Source organism: Barbus barbus (genome assembly GCF_936440315.1).
Source record: "Barbus barbus genome assembly, chromosome: 9".
NCBI classification, from domain to species: Eukaryota; Metazoa; Chordata; class Actinopteri; order Cypriniformes; family Cyprinidae; genus Barbus; species Barbus barbus.
Genome location: NC_136737.1, coordinates 18,389,905 through 18,402,258, shown reverse-complemented (window position 1 = coordinate 18,402,258; position 12,354 = coordinate 18,389,905). Strand labels below are relative to the sequence as shown.

Genomic DNA, 12,354 nt, shown 5'->3' with positions numbered 1-12,354 from the left:
AGTAAGGAGTCAGTCGCCACATGTCATTTCTAATGGCGACGTTACGGTGAGAGATCAGTTTGTGGATTGAAGTCGTGAATTGAAGTGCTCAGTCACTGTTACGGGGAGCTGTTTGGTCGCCACGGATCCACTTTATTTGAGCTACCATCTGTGGCGCAGGATTCCAGAATTGTTCATGCATTTCAAGACTGTCAACAAGTTATTCACGCTTCAGATCATGGTAGTAATGCAAAGGTAAGGGGGTATTGCGTGTGTCGTATTTTAGGCGGCACTTTGAAGTTTGTGATCGCAACCCGTTCATCTTCACTTGCAGGTAAAACGGTGTTATTTGAGCCTCCAGAGACTGGGTTGCCTGCGGGATTATTAGCTTCACCCTCCTTAGTGCAGGTAACTGGTGGTACTTTTTCAGTTCCTGTAGTCAATGTTGGTACCATGGATGTAGTGCTTTATCCCACTGCAGTCATAGGTAGGTTGCGGGAAGTATATTTGGTGGGTCTACCAGCTGGACTGACTGTAGTCCCATCAGTGATCGCTCAGGTAGCTTCCAGCGACGCTTCTGCTATATCAGAGCAGATTAAGTCGGTCGATTTAGAAGGGTTATCGGTGGAAGAACAAGAACCGGTTAGGGCTCTCCTTAGAGAGTATCAAAGTGTGTTCTCGAAACATGACGGGGACTTGGGGTGATCCAACCTCCTGTCCCACGATATCCCTTTAACCGACAACATTCCGGTGCGACAGCGTTATAGAAGCATCCCACCATCAGATTACGAGTTGGTAAAGACCCACATTGGCCAGCTACTGGAAGCGCAGATTATCTGGGAGAGCTGTAGCCCATATGCGTCTCCAGTCGTATTAGTAAAGAAGAAGGACGGTAGTCTGCGCATGTGTGTAGACTACTGTCGGCTTAACTCTAAGATGAGTAAGGATTCATTGGATTCATTGACAGGGGCTCACTGGTTCTCCACTTTAGATCTGGCCAGTGGGTACAATCAAGTCCCTGTCTCAGAATCCGACCATCCCAAGACCGCCTTTTGTACACCCTTTGGGCTATTCGAGTGGAATCGGCTGCCCTTTGGTCTGTGCAATGCGCCAAGTATGTTCCAACGGTTGATGGAGCGCCTCTTTGGCGACCAGCGGCACCAGTCCGTCTTGTTGTATCTCGACGATATTATCGTGTTTTCCTCGTCTGTGCAGCAACATCTGCAAAGACTGAGGATGGTGCTGGGTCGTTTGGGAGCTGAGGGTCTTAAAGTAAAGCTGGGCAAATGTGCGTTTTTTCGAGAAAAGGTAAGGTATCAAGGGCATGCAATCTCGGGTCAGGGAGTGACGACGGACCCTAGTAAAATTGAGGCTGTCGCACAGTGGCCTCGCCCTGAGACCGTGGCTGAACTGCGAACCTTCCTGGGGTTCGTAAGTTACTATAGGCGTTTTGTGGAGGGATTCGCCAGGTTGGCGGCCCCACTACACAAAATAGTGGCTGAACTAACTCGAGGTAAAATTGGTAAGCGTGGTCCAGAACTGGCCGCAACGTGGTCTTCACAATGTGAGGATGTGTTTCAGACTTTAAAGTAGCCTTCGGCCGTCAGAGCGTAATACTGCCACGTATAGCTCTATGCGCCTTGAGTTCTTGGCCCTTAAATGGGCCATGACCGAAAAAGTTTAGGAATATCTGCTAGGGCACAAGTGCCTTGTACGTACAGATAATAACCCGTCAAGTCATCTGGCCACGGCTAAGCTGGGGGCTTTGGAGCAGAGGTGGGCTGCTGAATTGGCTGCCTTTGACTTTGAGATTCAGTATCGGGCAGGTAGATCTAATCAAAATGCGGATACATTGTCGCGGCAGAATGCCGTAGGGCAACAGATTGACGGTAGTGATTTGCTAGGGGCGATTGTGCCAGAGTTGCTAAAGCGAGTAGCGGTTACAGATATGGGGCAGGCGATTACATCGAGTGCGGTACAGGCTTTGCCGAGTAATTCAGCATCTGACTATTGCCTTACAGGATGCAGACCCAGTTATAGGGGAAGCCCTGCAGTTTTGGCGACAAGGGCAATACCCAAAACTGCGAGAGCGGCGACTCTTGCAGAAGCCGGTGATTATGCTCATGCGGCAATGGGACCGGTTAGTAGAGTAAGAGGGTATCGCAGGGCCTTCTGTCCTGACGGAGGGGAAATGGTGCTTCAGTTAATAGTGCCGGTAGCCTTGCAGCCGGAGGTATTAACATCCTTACATCAGCACCATGGACATCAAGGTGTTGAGCGCACCCTGGAGCTGGCACGACAGCGGTGCTACCGGCCGGGTATGTCCTCTGATGTGGCCCGTTGGGTTCAGGAGTGCGAGCGGTGCCAACAGGCTAAAGATGTGGCACCAGTTGCTCGAAGCTACATGGGGCATTTGTTGGCCTCTTGCCCGAACGAGATAGTGGCCATTGACTTTACCGTGTTAGAGCCATCTCAGATGGGGCAGGAGAATGTGTTAGTAATGACTGACGTGTTCAGCAAATTTACTGTGGCGGTTCTTATCCGGGATCAGCAGGCCAGAACTGTGGCTCGGGTCTTGGTGGAGGAGTGTTTTTTTTTAAATATGGGGTGAGGGCCGCAATTTTGAGTCCAACCTGATTCAGCAGTTGTGCAGCCTCTATAAGGTGGGTAGGTCTCGCAGCTCCCCTTACCATCCAGCCGGAAACGGTCAGTGTGAAAGGTTCAATCGGACCTTGCACAATTTGTTGCAAACCCTACCCACTTATAGAAAGAGGGACTAGGCATCTTGCCTGGCGCACATGGTGTTTTGTTATAATACCACTCCCCACCAGGCCACTGGGGAGTCTCCCTTTTTCTTGATGTTTGGGCAAGAGCCAAAGTTGCCTATAGATTTCCTGCTAGGCCAGATACAGACGCCAGTGGCGGGTCAGGTACATAGGTGGATTGAGGAGCATCAGGCACGGCTACAGGTTGCCGTTGAGGGTGCTCGAGAACGGCTGCAGGTTGCGGCAGGCCGTAGAAAAGTGGGACATGATCAGCGGGTGAGGGAACAACCATTGAGTGAGGGCCAGTTGGCCTACATGCGAGACTATGGGGTCCGGGGTCATCACAAACTCCTTGATTTGTGGAGTTCTACGGTAAATCAGGTAGTGAAAGCCCCGCCTACTGGCAGTTCGGTGTATACCGTGGCCCCGGTAAGTAACCTGAGTCAGGTCCTGCACATCCATCGTGCTGCATTGAAGCCTCAAGCCCAAAGAGAGGTAGTACCACCTGATCTCTCTGGGAGTGTGGTGGAGCCGCCGGTGTCTTTGGAGGCCGAGGGAGAATTAGATGATGGGGATCTGGATTATGTGGTACCTGAGACTCCATTGAGTGATTGTGAAGGAGCTGCTGTAAGTAGGCCCCCACTGGAGGCAGTATTTGTTCCTGCTCCGCTGGTGGACGGCGTAGAGGCAGTACCTATAGCAGAGGCCAGTGTAGGTTTATTACCTGGGTCAGGACCGGGCTCAAAGTCCCCTTTCTCCGGAACTGCCTGATCCTTCTGTGGTGTACACTTTTATTTATGAACTAAAGCAATCTTAAAACTATAGTGATAATATTAATAATATTATGAGCCAAAAAAAACCATTGAGACAAAAAGTCAGAAAGATTGTACTATTTTCAGATAAGACAAAGCACACATTGATCAAATTTAATGTATGTGCCTTAAATATACAGATCATATAAAACATAATTTAAAACCAATATCTGTAATGTAAACATACCTTCTTGCCATTAATATAGAAGACAAGCTCACTGTTCACAGATACAGATGACATGATGAGTTAAGAAGGATCGCAGTGCTCTGTTGATGGAGATGCTCCTGGTTTACTGACCATCAGCTGAATGAGCGACTGACTGACTGACTCACATCACGTTACAGTCTTTGTAATGCAGGAATGTGTAAAGAAGATATGCATGCAATGGGTTTTTCCTCCATTGTTATATATTTATTTATTGCTTAGGAGATTCCTTCATTCACTTCCTGCTCTCAGTCTCTCAGAATAAATTATTAGATGTAAAGACAATCCACAAAAAGGTTCACATTTGTTAAATGTTTAATTTTCCCCACACATTTCAGAAATACAACAACATCAGAAAGAACATCACCTTATTACATTATTCACCTACAGACACACAAACTATATTAAGTAGTCTGCATAAGCCTCATCTTCAGCATCCATACAGCTTGTTGATCCTCAGGATGTCAGTGTTGGACATTCCCTGCCTCTGTCCGATTTCCACCGTCCCATCAGGAATGGGAGTGATGGTTTCCAGCCCGGGCTGGATGGAGAAGGCTGTTCTTCCATAGTGCATGATGGAGCCGTAGTCATATGGAGTGTCTTGGTTGTTGGTGTTTTGTTTCTGGAAGTTGTAGGCCATATCAGGAGACATGTTCTCCCAGTTGATCTTGACATACTTGTCACGATCGCTCCTGGTTTGCTCGTGGTAGAAGCCCAGGGCATGATTGAGCTCATGCTGAACGATACCGTGATACACACAGCCGTACCTGTTGAGGGAGACCACCTGTTTCCCACCAGTTCTGCCAAGAGAAGAGTAGCACCTGAGAGGAGAGAAATAAGAGATGTTAGACAATATCAGTCTGATTTAATGTTGTTAGTAAAACAGGGTCCAGAAGGTATGATTTTTCTCACCCATCTTTGTTCTCAATACTGATGTAGTCGGTCTGAGTTGATCTGGCCACAAAACGGATGCAGGTTTTGGAGTGAAAGGTGGACATGGCGTTCACAATCACTGATCTGTCATAATAAGCTGCAAACAAAAGGGTCCAAAGCTTTAAAATGACATTTAAATGAATGATTGATAGATTCAATGATTGAAGGAGATTGACTCACAGAATTCACCGCTCACTATGTAAGGGATCTCCACTATGTTGTTAGAGTTTTTCTTCCAGAAACAGTTGTTGTTAAAGCAGTAGAGAGCATTTCTGGTTTTGGGAAACACCAGGTCTCCTTCGATCAGGACTTCAGAAGACCCTGCATTTAAAATGAAATACACTGGTGAAATAACACAAGCTATTTATAATCTTTGAACACTTTTTGGAAATGTGACCCACTTCTGGCTTTAGAGAAATATACAAAGTGCCTGACCATTGTTGGACTCCAAAATCCTTGTAGTGATGTCCAGAGGTTCAGGCTCTGACACAAACACTCCTTCAAACCTTTCCTCCTGGAGGCAGAAAGAGAGATTTTTAAAATGACTTATCTGAGGAACCTTGATTGTTTAGGGAGGGACTAGACAGGATCTTACCATAAGAGGAGATGCCTGTGAGACACCAAACAGCAGCAGCAGAATGGAGAAGGAGGCTCTTGTGTCCATGTTGTGTAAGTGTGTAGAAATGTTCAGGATGCTCCTGTGTTGAGCTTTAGTGTCTCTGTGCTGTCAGACCTGGACTTTATATTCACCTGAGTAGGTGGGTTTTCTGGAGGATTATGGGTAGGGTCTTAGTGTCCAGAAACTAATGTGTGTAACTAAAGGGAGGAAACTCTGACCTCGCCTGTTAGTCCAAATCCTTCCAGAAACAGACTATAACCTAAGTTTATATTATTTATTGGGTTTAACACTAAAGTAGACATGCTGTAGTTTTTGTTTTCTTAGTGTCCCAAAACAGTAGCATACGAAGAGGGTCCACAGAGCTTCTAGCATTGAAAAACAAAACTTCAGAGGAACCGTATATTTTGTTAGCTAGTCCAATTATTTTAGTCAATTGTTTGGATGATTTATAATAATTGGACTAAATGGTTATTTGGTCATACTTATAACTTCATTGGTAAATTCACATCTTTGCCTATAGCTGTTGTTCAGATGGTCACCCTTCTGTCCAGTGTAGATTTTCTTGATCTAAACTAAATTAGCTTATGGTTTAGTGGTATAAAAATGTTATTTTTTGATCTAGGCTTTGTATTACAGTCAGGCTAACACTTTAGAATATTGTTCCATCATTAATGAATAACTACACAAGAACACATGAGTAACGCAATATTAACACTCTAGTAACTACTAGTAACCAACGAGAAACTCTGATTAATGAATTAGTAAGTGGTAGTGCTTAGTCGAATGTGGTAGTTTACTATTAGCTAATCAGTAACTATTCTTTTTTTCATACCTTCTTAAGAAATACGAAGAACCACTGTATACAGGTTCATAATTAATATGAATAATACATAATGTATAAGTCATTCTAAAGTAAAGGTCATAGTAGGGTACTAGTACGCAATATTAATGACTGAAGTATTACGAAATTTCTCAGAACACTGTAAAAAATTTACATTTTGAAAAATTGTGGGAACTGACAAATAAATATTGATTCAACAAATTGCTTCCCAATAATTCTCCCCAAACCAAAAATTGTAGTAATTTTAACTAAAGGTCTTAAGTTAAATTAAAAAATATACATTCACCGAACAAATTATATTGTGCTCAGCCAATCTATCCAGCAGAAGTGAAAAATCTGTATTGGCCGAACAAGCTTTGCAGCAAAAAAAACGCGTGTGCACATGCACCTGAAAGAAACCGTTGCTGTAGTGAATTCAAATTCCTGTGCGCGAGAAAGCGAGAGAGCGGAGCCGATGCTGAAGGGCGACAAAACATCATTTACAGACGGATTTTATATTATTAAAGTTATGGTAAGTACACTGAGTTTTGTATGTATTAAGTCATTTTTCACATACTGCATTGTATTTTGCAGAATAACAGTGAATTTACGCCTTTACTTGTGTCAACCTAGTTTAGCCCGTACTGATCTCTCAGTAGGGGTGTGCGATATCGTCTGTGATAATAATGTAATTGTTGTTTTAACGATGTGGGATTTGACATTATCCTGTATATCGCCAAAACTAAATATTGTCTAATTATCATTATCGATAAAATCCCAGAAAATAGTGAGATATCAGATTTAAATCACATGATTGCCCACATGACCACAAAAAAGAAAAAAAAGTGTGTCAGGGCAATCAACAAATCATGTAAGAAAAGGGTACAAAGACAACTTTCTGTTACTATTTTTTATGAGAAATTGAATTGCAATCCTGTATCCTCATTCAAAACATGAATTTATGACTCTTTGAAACAACTGTTAGAGCATGGCTGTTTTACTAAAGCTGAGTTTGATTTTATGTGGGTTGAACATCCAGTAACGCCTGTCTTATATACTCTGCCCAAAATTAATAAGGCCTATAAAGATGTTCCTCCTGGTAGAACAATTGTGTCAGCCATTGGCTCTAAAATTTCTGCGTTCATAGATTTTTTCCTGCAACCTGTATTTGTTCTTATCTTCTTACATTAGAGATACAATGGACTTAAGAGATTATTCAAGCGGCACAATTGCCTTTGACTTCCATGCTTTTAGTCACAATGGATTTTGAAGCTTTATATACGAATGTCCCTTTTGAAGGGGGTTTACAAGCAGCAGAATATTATTTAAATCAACATGCTCATCAGGTCCCAAATACTGCTTGTTTAACTGATCTCATGAAATTTGTGCTTACTCATTTTTGTTTGGATCTGATTTCTTTTTGCAGATTTCTGGAGTTAGCATGGGCTCTAAAATGGCTCCAAATTTTGCATCCCTATTTTGTGGGCTGTTTGAAGAACAGTTTGTATTCAATCAAGCATCTAATCCATTTATTAAATATATTGTCTTGTGGAAACGTTATATAGATGACATCTTTTTCATTTGGAGTGGCACAGAATCTCAGCTTGTAGAGTTTCATGAATTAGTTAATTCATGAATCAGTGATGCTTTGACATTTACAATGGATGCTCAGTTAGATCAAATACATTTCTTAGATGTTAATGTGATTCTGACGGAAACTGGATTTGTAACTAGCCTGTATCGTAAACCTACCGATCGTAATATGCTCTTACATGGATCATCATATCACCCTGTTTCTTTGAAACGTTCTCTTCCTATTTCCCAATTTAGTCGGATTCGCAGAATCTGTTGCAGAGATGAGGACTATCAACAGTAAGCTGAGATCTTGGCAGACAGGTTCAGGCAGAGAGCGTACAAAGAGGAGTGGATCCAAGCTGCCGCCGCATGTTTTAAAGGTGCCATAGAATGAAAAACTGTCTTTACCTTGGCATAGTTAAATAATAACAGTTCTGTGCATAGAAATGACATACTGTGAGCCTCAAACACCATGGTTTCCTCCTTCATATTGTAGCAGTACGGTATACCTGTGACGTACCCCGTAATAGAAGGAGGAGTGTTGGTAATTACGTTAATTGAACACAATATAGAAGTGGCCGTAGGGGCGCTATGTGTGTGCGTCTGTTCTGTGTCCGCTTTGCGTCCGCGAGAGAGAGGCAACTCACTTCCGGCGAGGTGTGTGAACATTGGGAGGTAGGAGTTGTTGGCAGTGATTATATTTTAGGATTTGTTTTATTTGGCTTCATGGGTTCATTTTGTTAAAGGGTGGACTGAGGAGCTTTATGGGATGTCTGCAGCAATGGCGGTCTTTACGGAGATGTATTTAAACGCCACCGTGACTAGGTTATGTGAATCGCATTAGAGATAAGTCAAATCTATTACGAGGATGTTTTTAGAATTTGGCTCGTTAAAATGTATGTGTTTTATATTATAGGTGTGAGCCAACGTGTGCGGTGTTGCAGTGCGCTTGGTGTCTATCTCGGTGTTTGTTTCAACTGTGATTGGAAACTTGATGGTTGGCCATTCCAGTGGCCGCAAGTGGTTCTTCCATACTGAGGCCTTGTGCCGCGGCCTCGGGATTATCACCTCGTTGTTCGGGATCGTATGACATCGCGTTTGAATTGAGCCGGCAGATCGGTTGGAGTAATCGGCCGTTGCCTTGTGCTGGTGCACTTCTTTTCTCTGTAATTGAGAATATTGACCATGTTTAACTCTCGCAGGATCAGTTGGACTGCGCTGTGGTATTCTCCCCACTCCAGTGACGGGTTGTGAGTAAAGTGAAACTGAGAAAAATGGTAATTAAAGTCTATAGCGAATAGACAATCAGCTTTTTCTCTGTCACAGTCCCTTTTTGATTTTATTTTGTTTCTTGTTTGGTTCTTAAATGAAGATTGTTTTCTGTATTTGGTCTTTTTGGTTTATTCTAATGTGTTATGGTATGGTTTCTTTCATTGTAATCAGGTTGTTGTTATGGTCTGGTTTTAGCCAGTTGTTAGAGTTGTAGCCATGGTGGCTGGACGCGGCCGCTTGCCTATTTTGGAAGAACTGAGACGGCGAATACTTTTGTTTAAAATGTGTATTGTAATATGTGCTTTGGCCATGCTGTTCTTACCTGATTACGTGTTTGAGTTATTGATTTCTTTTTGTTTTGTCTTTATTTCTCATCAGAACCGGGTGGCCAATTGGGGAGGAGCAGCCTTCCTTTGTGTGTGGTGGAGGGTTTTGCCTGAATGCTGTGTTCACTGGAGGTGTGGTGTGATGTGGTGTGAGTGTGCACTGCTGATTGCTGTTTCCATCCTGTCTAGGTGTGCCACCCGGAATTATGAAGAGTTGCTGTTGTGTATCGTTAGAATAGTTTTATTTGATTTTCTTTTGAGTTGATGCCATATATTAATAAAGTGTGTGTTTTATTACTGTAAATAAAGCTTTCATTAATTGTGACTCCACTCCGCCTGATACCTGACTCACCGTATCGAACTTTTGAGCTTTGCTTTATTGAGAAAGGTGTGTTCCCTGCACACTAAAACAGGGTGGCTTGGTCGGTGTCTGTGTGGCAGCCCCCTTGTGGTGGCTTGATCAGTTAAGTCGCGAAGTGCGTGTGAGGGCTACTAGGTGATAAGGTATTGCGCCCCTTCGAATAGAGAATGCCACATTTGGTGTAGTCAGCAGGGTCGCGGTTGTTGTTCAGATTCAGAGTCTGGGTGGAGTCTTTTTTTTTTTTTTTGTGTACGTGTTTTTCGTTTTGTTTTTCAGAATATAGGTGACTGTGCAGTGAGATTCTGATCGGGTGAGTATCCGCTTATGCACACCATGGACAACGAATTACAAGATGAGGGAGTTAGTGACCCAGCTAAGAGCAGACAACGAGAGACTGCGGCAGGATCGGGTAATGACGGAGCAGCTTGATCCTGGCACAGCTTCTACTAATACAGCATGACCTGTTACATCTGGTTCAACTTATACGGGTGCTGGCATGGTCGAACGCTCCGTGTTAATTCCGCGAGACAGACGCTGTCCAAATTTTAATGGCAGGTCGGGTATGGGTATTGACGAGTGGGTTGAGGAAGCGCGAGCGTGTATGCGTATTCGTAATATGACCTCTGCCGAACAGGCCTTTTTCCTGTACGATCATCCTGAAGGAGAAGCTCGAGACGAGATTAAATATAATAAGTGCTGATAAAAAGGATCCAGAGAAAATTATTTCTATGTGGTTGTGCAGAATCAAATATTGCACTAAAGGAAACATTTTTGTCTCGGCGGCAACAAGAGGGAGAAACATTGTTAGAGTTCTCCCTGGCCTTGCTAAGTTTTTTCGAGAAAGTAAGGAGTCAGTCGCCACATGTCATTTCTAATGGCGACGTTACGGTGAGAGATCAGTTTGTGGATTGAAGTCGTGAATTGAAGTGCTCAGTCACTGTTACGGGGAGCTGTTTGGTCGCCACGGATCCACTTTATTTGAGCTACCATCTGTGGCGCAGGATTCCAGAATTGTTCATGCATTTCAAGACTGTCAACAAGTTATTCACGCTTCAGATCATGGTAGTAATGCAAAGGTAAGGGGGTATTGCGTGTGTCGTATTTTAGGCGGCACTTTGAAGTTTGTGATCGCAACCCGTTCATCTTCACTTGCAGGTAAAACGGTGTTATTTGAGCCTCCAGAGACTGGGTTGCCTGCGGGATTATTAGCTTCACCCTCCTTAGTGCAGGTAACTGGTGGTACTTTTTCAGTTCCTGTAGTCAATGTTGGTACCATGGATGTAGTGCTTTATCCCACTGCAGTCATAGGTAGGTTGCGGGAAGTATATTTGGTGGGTCTACCAGCTGGACTGACTGTAGTCCCATCAGTGATCGCTCAGGTAGCTTCCAGCGACGCTTCTGCTATATCAGAGCAGATTAAGTCGGTCGATTTAGAAGGGTTATCGGTGGAAGAACAAGAACCGGTTAGGGCTCTCCTTAGAGAGTATCAAAGTGTGTTCTCGAAACATGACGGGGACTTGGGGTGATCCAACCTCCTGTCCCACGATATCCCTTTAACCGACAACATTCCGGTGCGACAGCGTTATAGAAGCATCCCACCATCAGATTACGAGTTGGTAAAGACCCACATTGGCCAGCTACTGGAAGCGCAGATTATCTGGGAGAGCTGTAGCCCATATGCGTCTCCAGTCGTATTAGTAAAGAAGAAGGACGGTAGTCTGCGCATGTGTGTAGACTACTGTCGGCTTAACTCTAAGATGAGTAAGGATTCATTGGATTCATTGACAGGGGCTCACTGGTTCTCCACTTTAGATCTGGCCAGTGGGTACAATCAAGTCCCTGTCTCAGAATCCGACCATCCCAAGACCGCCTTTTGTACACCCTTTGGGCTATTCGAGTGGAATCGGATGCCCTTTGGTCTGTGCAATGCGCCAAGTATGTTCCAACGGTTGATGGAGCGCCTCTTTGGCGACCAGCGGCACCAGTCCGTCTTGTTGTATCTCGACGATATTATCGTGTTTTCCTCGTCTGTGCAGCAACATCTGCAAAGACTGAGGATGGTGCTGGGTCGTTTGGGAGCTGAGGGTCTTAAAGTAAAGCTGGGCAAATGTGCGTTTTTTCGAGAAAAGGTAAGGTATCAAGGGCATGCAATCTCGGGTCAGGGAGTGACGACGGACCCTAGTAAAATTGAGGCTGTCGCACAGTGGCCTCGCCCTGAGACCGTGGCTGAACTGCGAACCTTCCTGGGGTTCGTAAGTTACTATAGGCGTTTTGTGGAGGGATTCGCCAGGTTGGCGGCCCCACTACACAAAATAGTGGCTGAACTAACTCGAGGTAAAATTGGTAAGCGTGGTCCAGAACTGGCCGCAACGTGGTCTTCACAATGTGAGGATGTGTTTCAGACTTTAAAGTAGCCTTCGGCCGTCAGAGCGTAATACTGCCACGTATAGCTCTATGCGCCTTGAGTTCTTGGCCCTTAAATGGGCCATGACCGAAAAAGTTTAGGAATATCTGCTAGGGCACAAGTGCCTTGTACGTACAGATAATAACCCGTCAAGTCATCTGGCCACGGCTAAGCTGGGGGCTTTGGAGCAGAGGTGGGCTGCTGAATTGGCTGCCTTTGACTTTGAGATTCAGTATCGGGCAGGTAGATCTAATCAAAATGCGGATACATTGTCGCGGCAGAA

The 12,354-nt window shown here is 44.3% G+C and overlaps 1 protein-coding gene and 1 pseudogene across 2 annotated transcripts in view; both read right to left on the bottom strand.

Moving 5' to 3' along the window:
- Window positions 1-3,797, bottom strand: part of LOC306875261 (aldehyde oxidase 3-like) — a 31,972-nt pseudogene extending 28,175 nt beyond the window's left edge. The window contains exons 1-2 of the transcript in view: window positions 3,744-3,797; window positions 3,164-3,438 (exon numbers count right to left, since the gene is read on the bottom strand). The product of the transcript in view is annotated as an aldehyde oxidase 3-like (transcript). The remainder of the gene's footprint in view (window positions 1-3,163; window positions 3,439-3,743) is intronic.
- Window positions 3,798-4,191: 394 nt separating this feature from the next.
- LOC306874770 (hatching enzyme 1.2-like) lies at window positions 4,192-5,358 on the bottom strand (the record flags this gene model as incomplete). The annotated part of the gene is made up of 5 exons (XM_079425011.1): window positions 4,192-4,582; window positions 4,674-4,791; window positions 4,875-5,015; window positions 5,130-5,208; window positions 5,290-5,358. 5 exons carry the CDS (start codon window positions 5,356-5,358, stop codon window positions 4,192-4,194), a joined length of 798 nt encoding a protein of 265 aa, XP_079281137.1.
- Window positions 5,359-12,354: the final 6,996 nt, after the last annotated feature.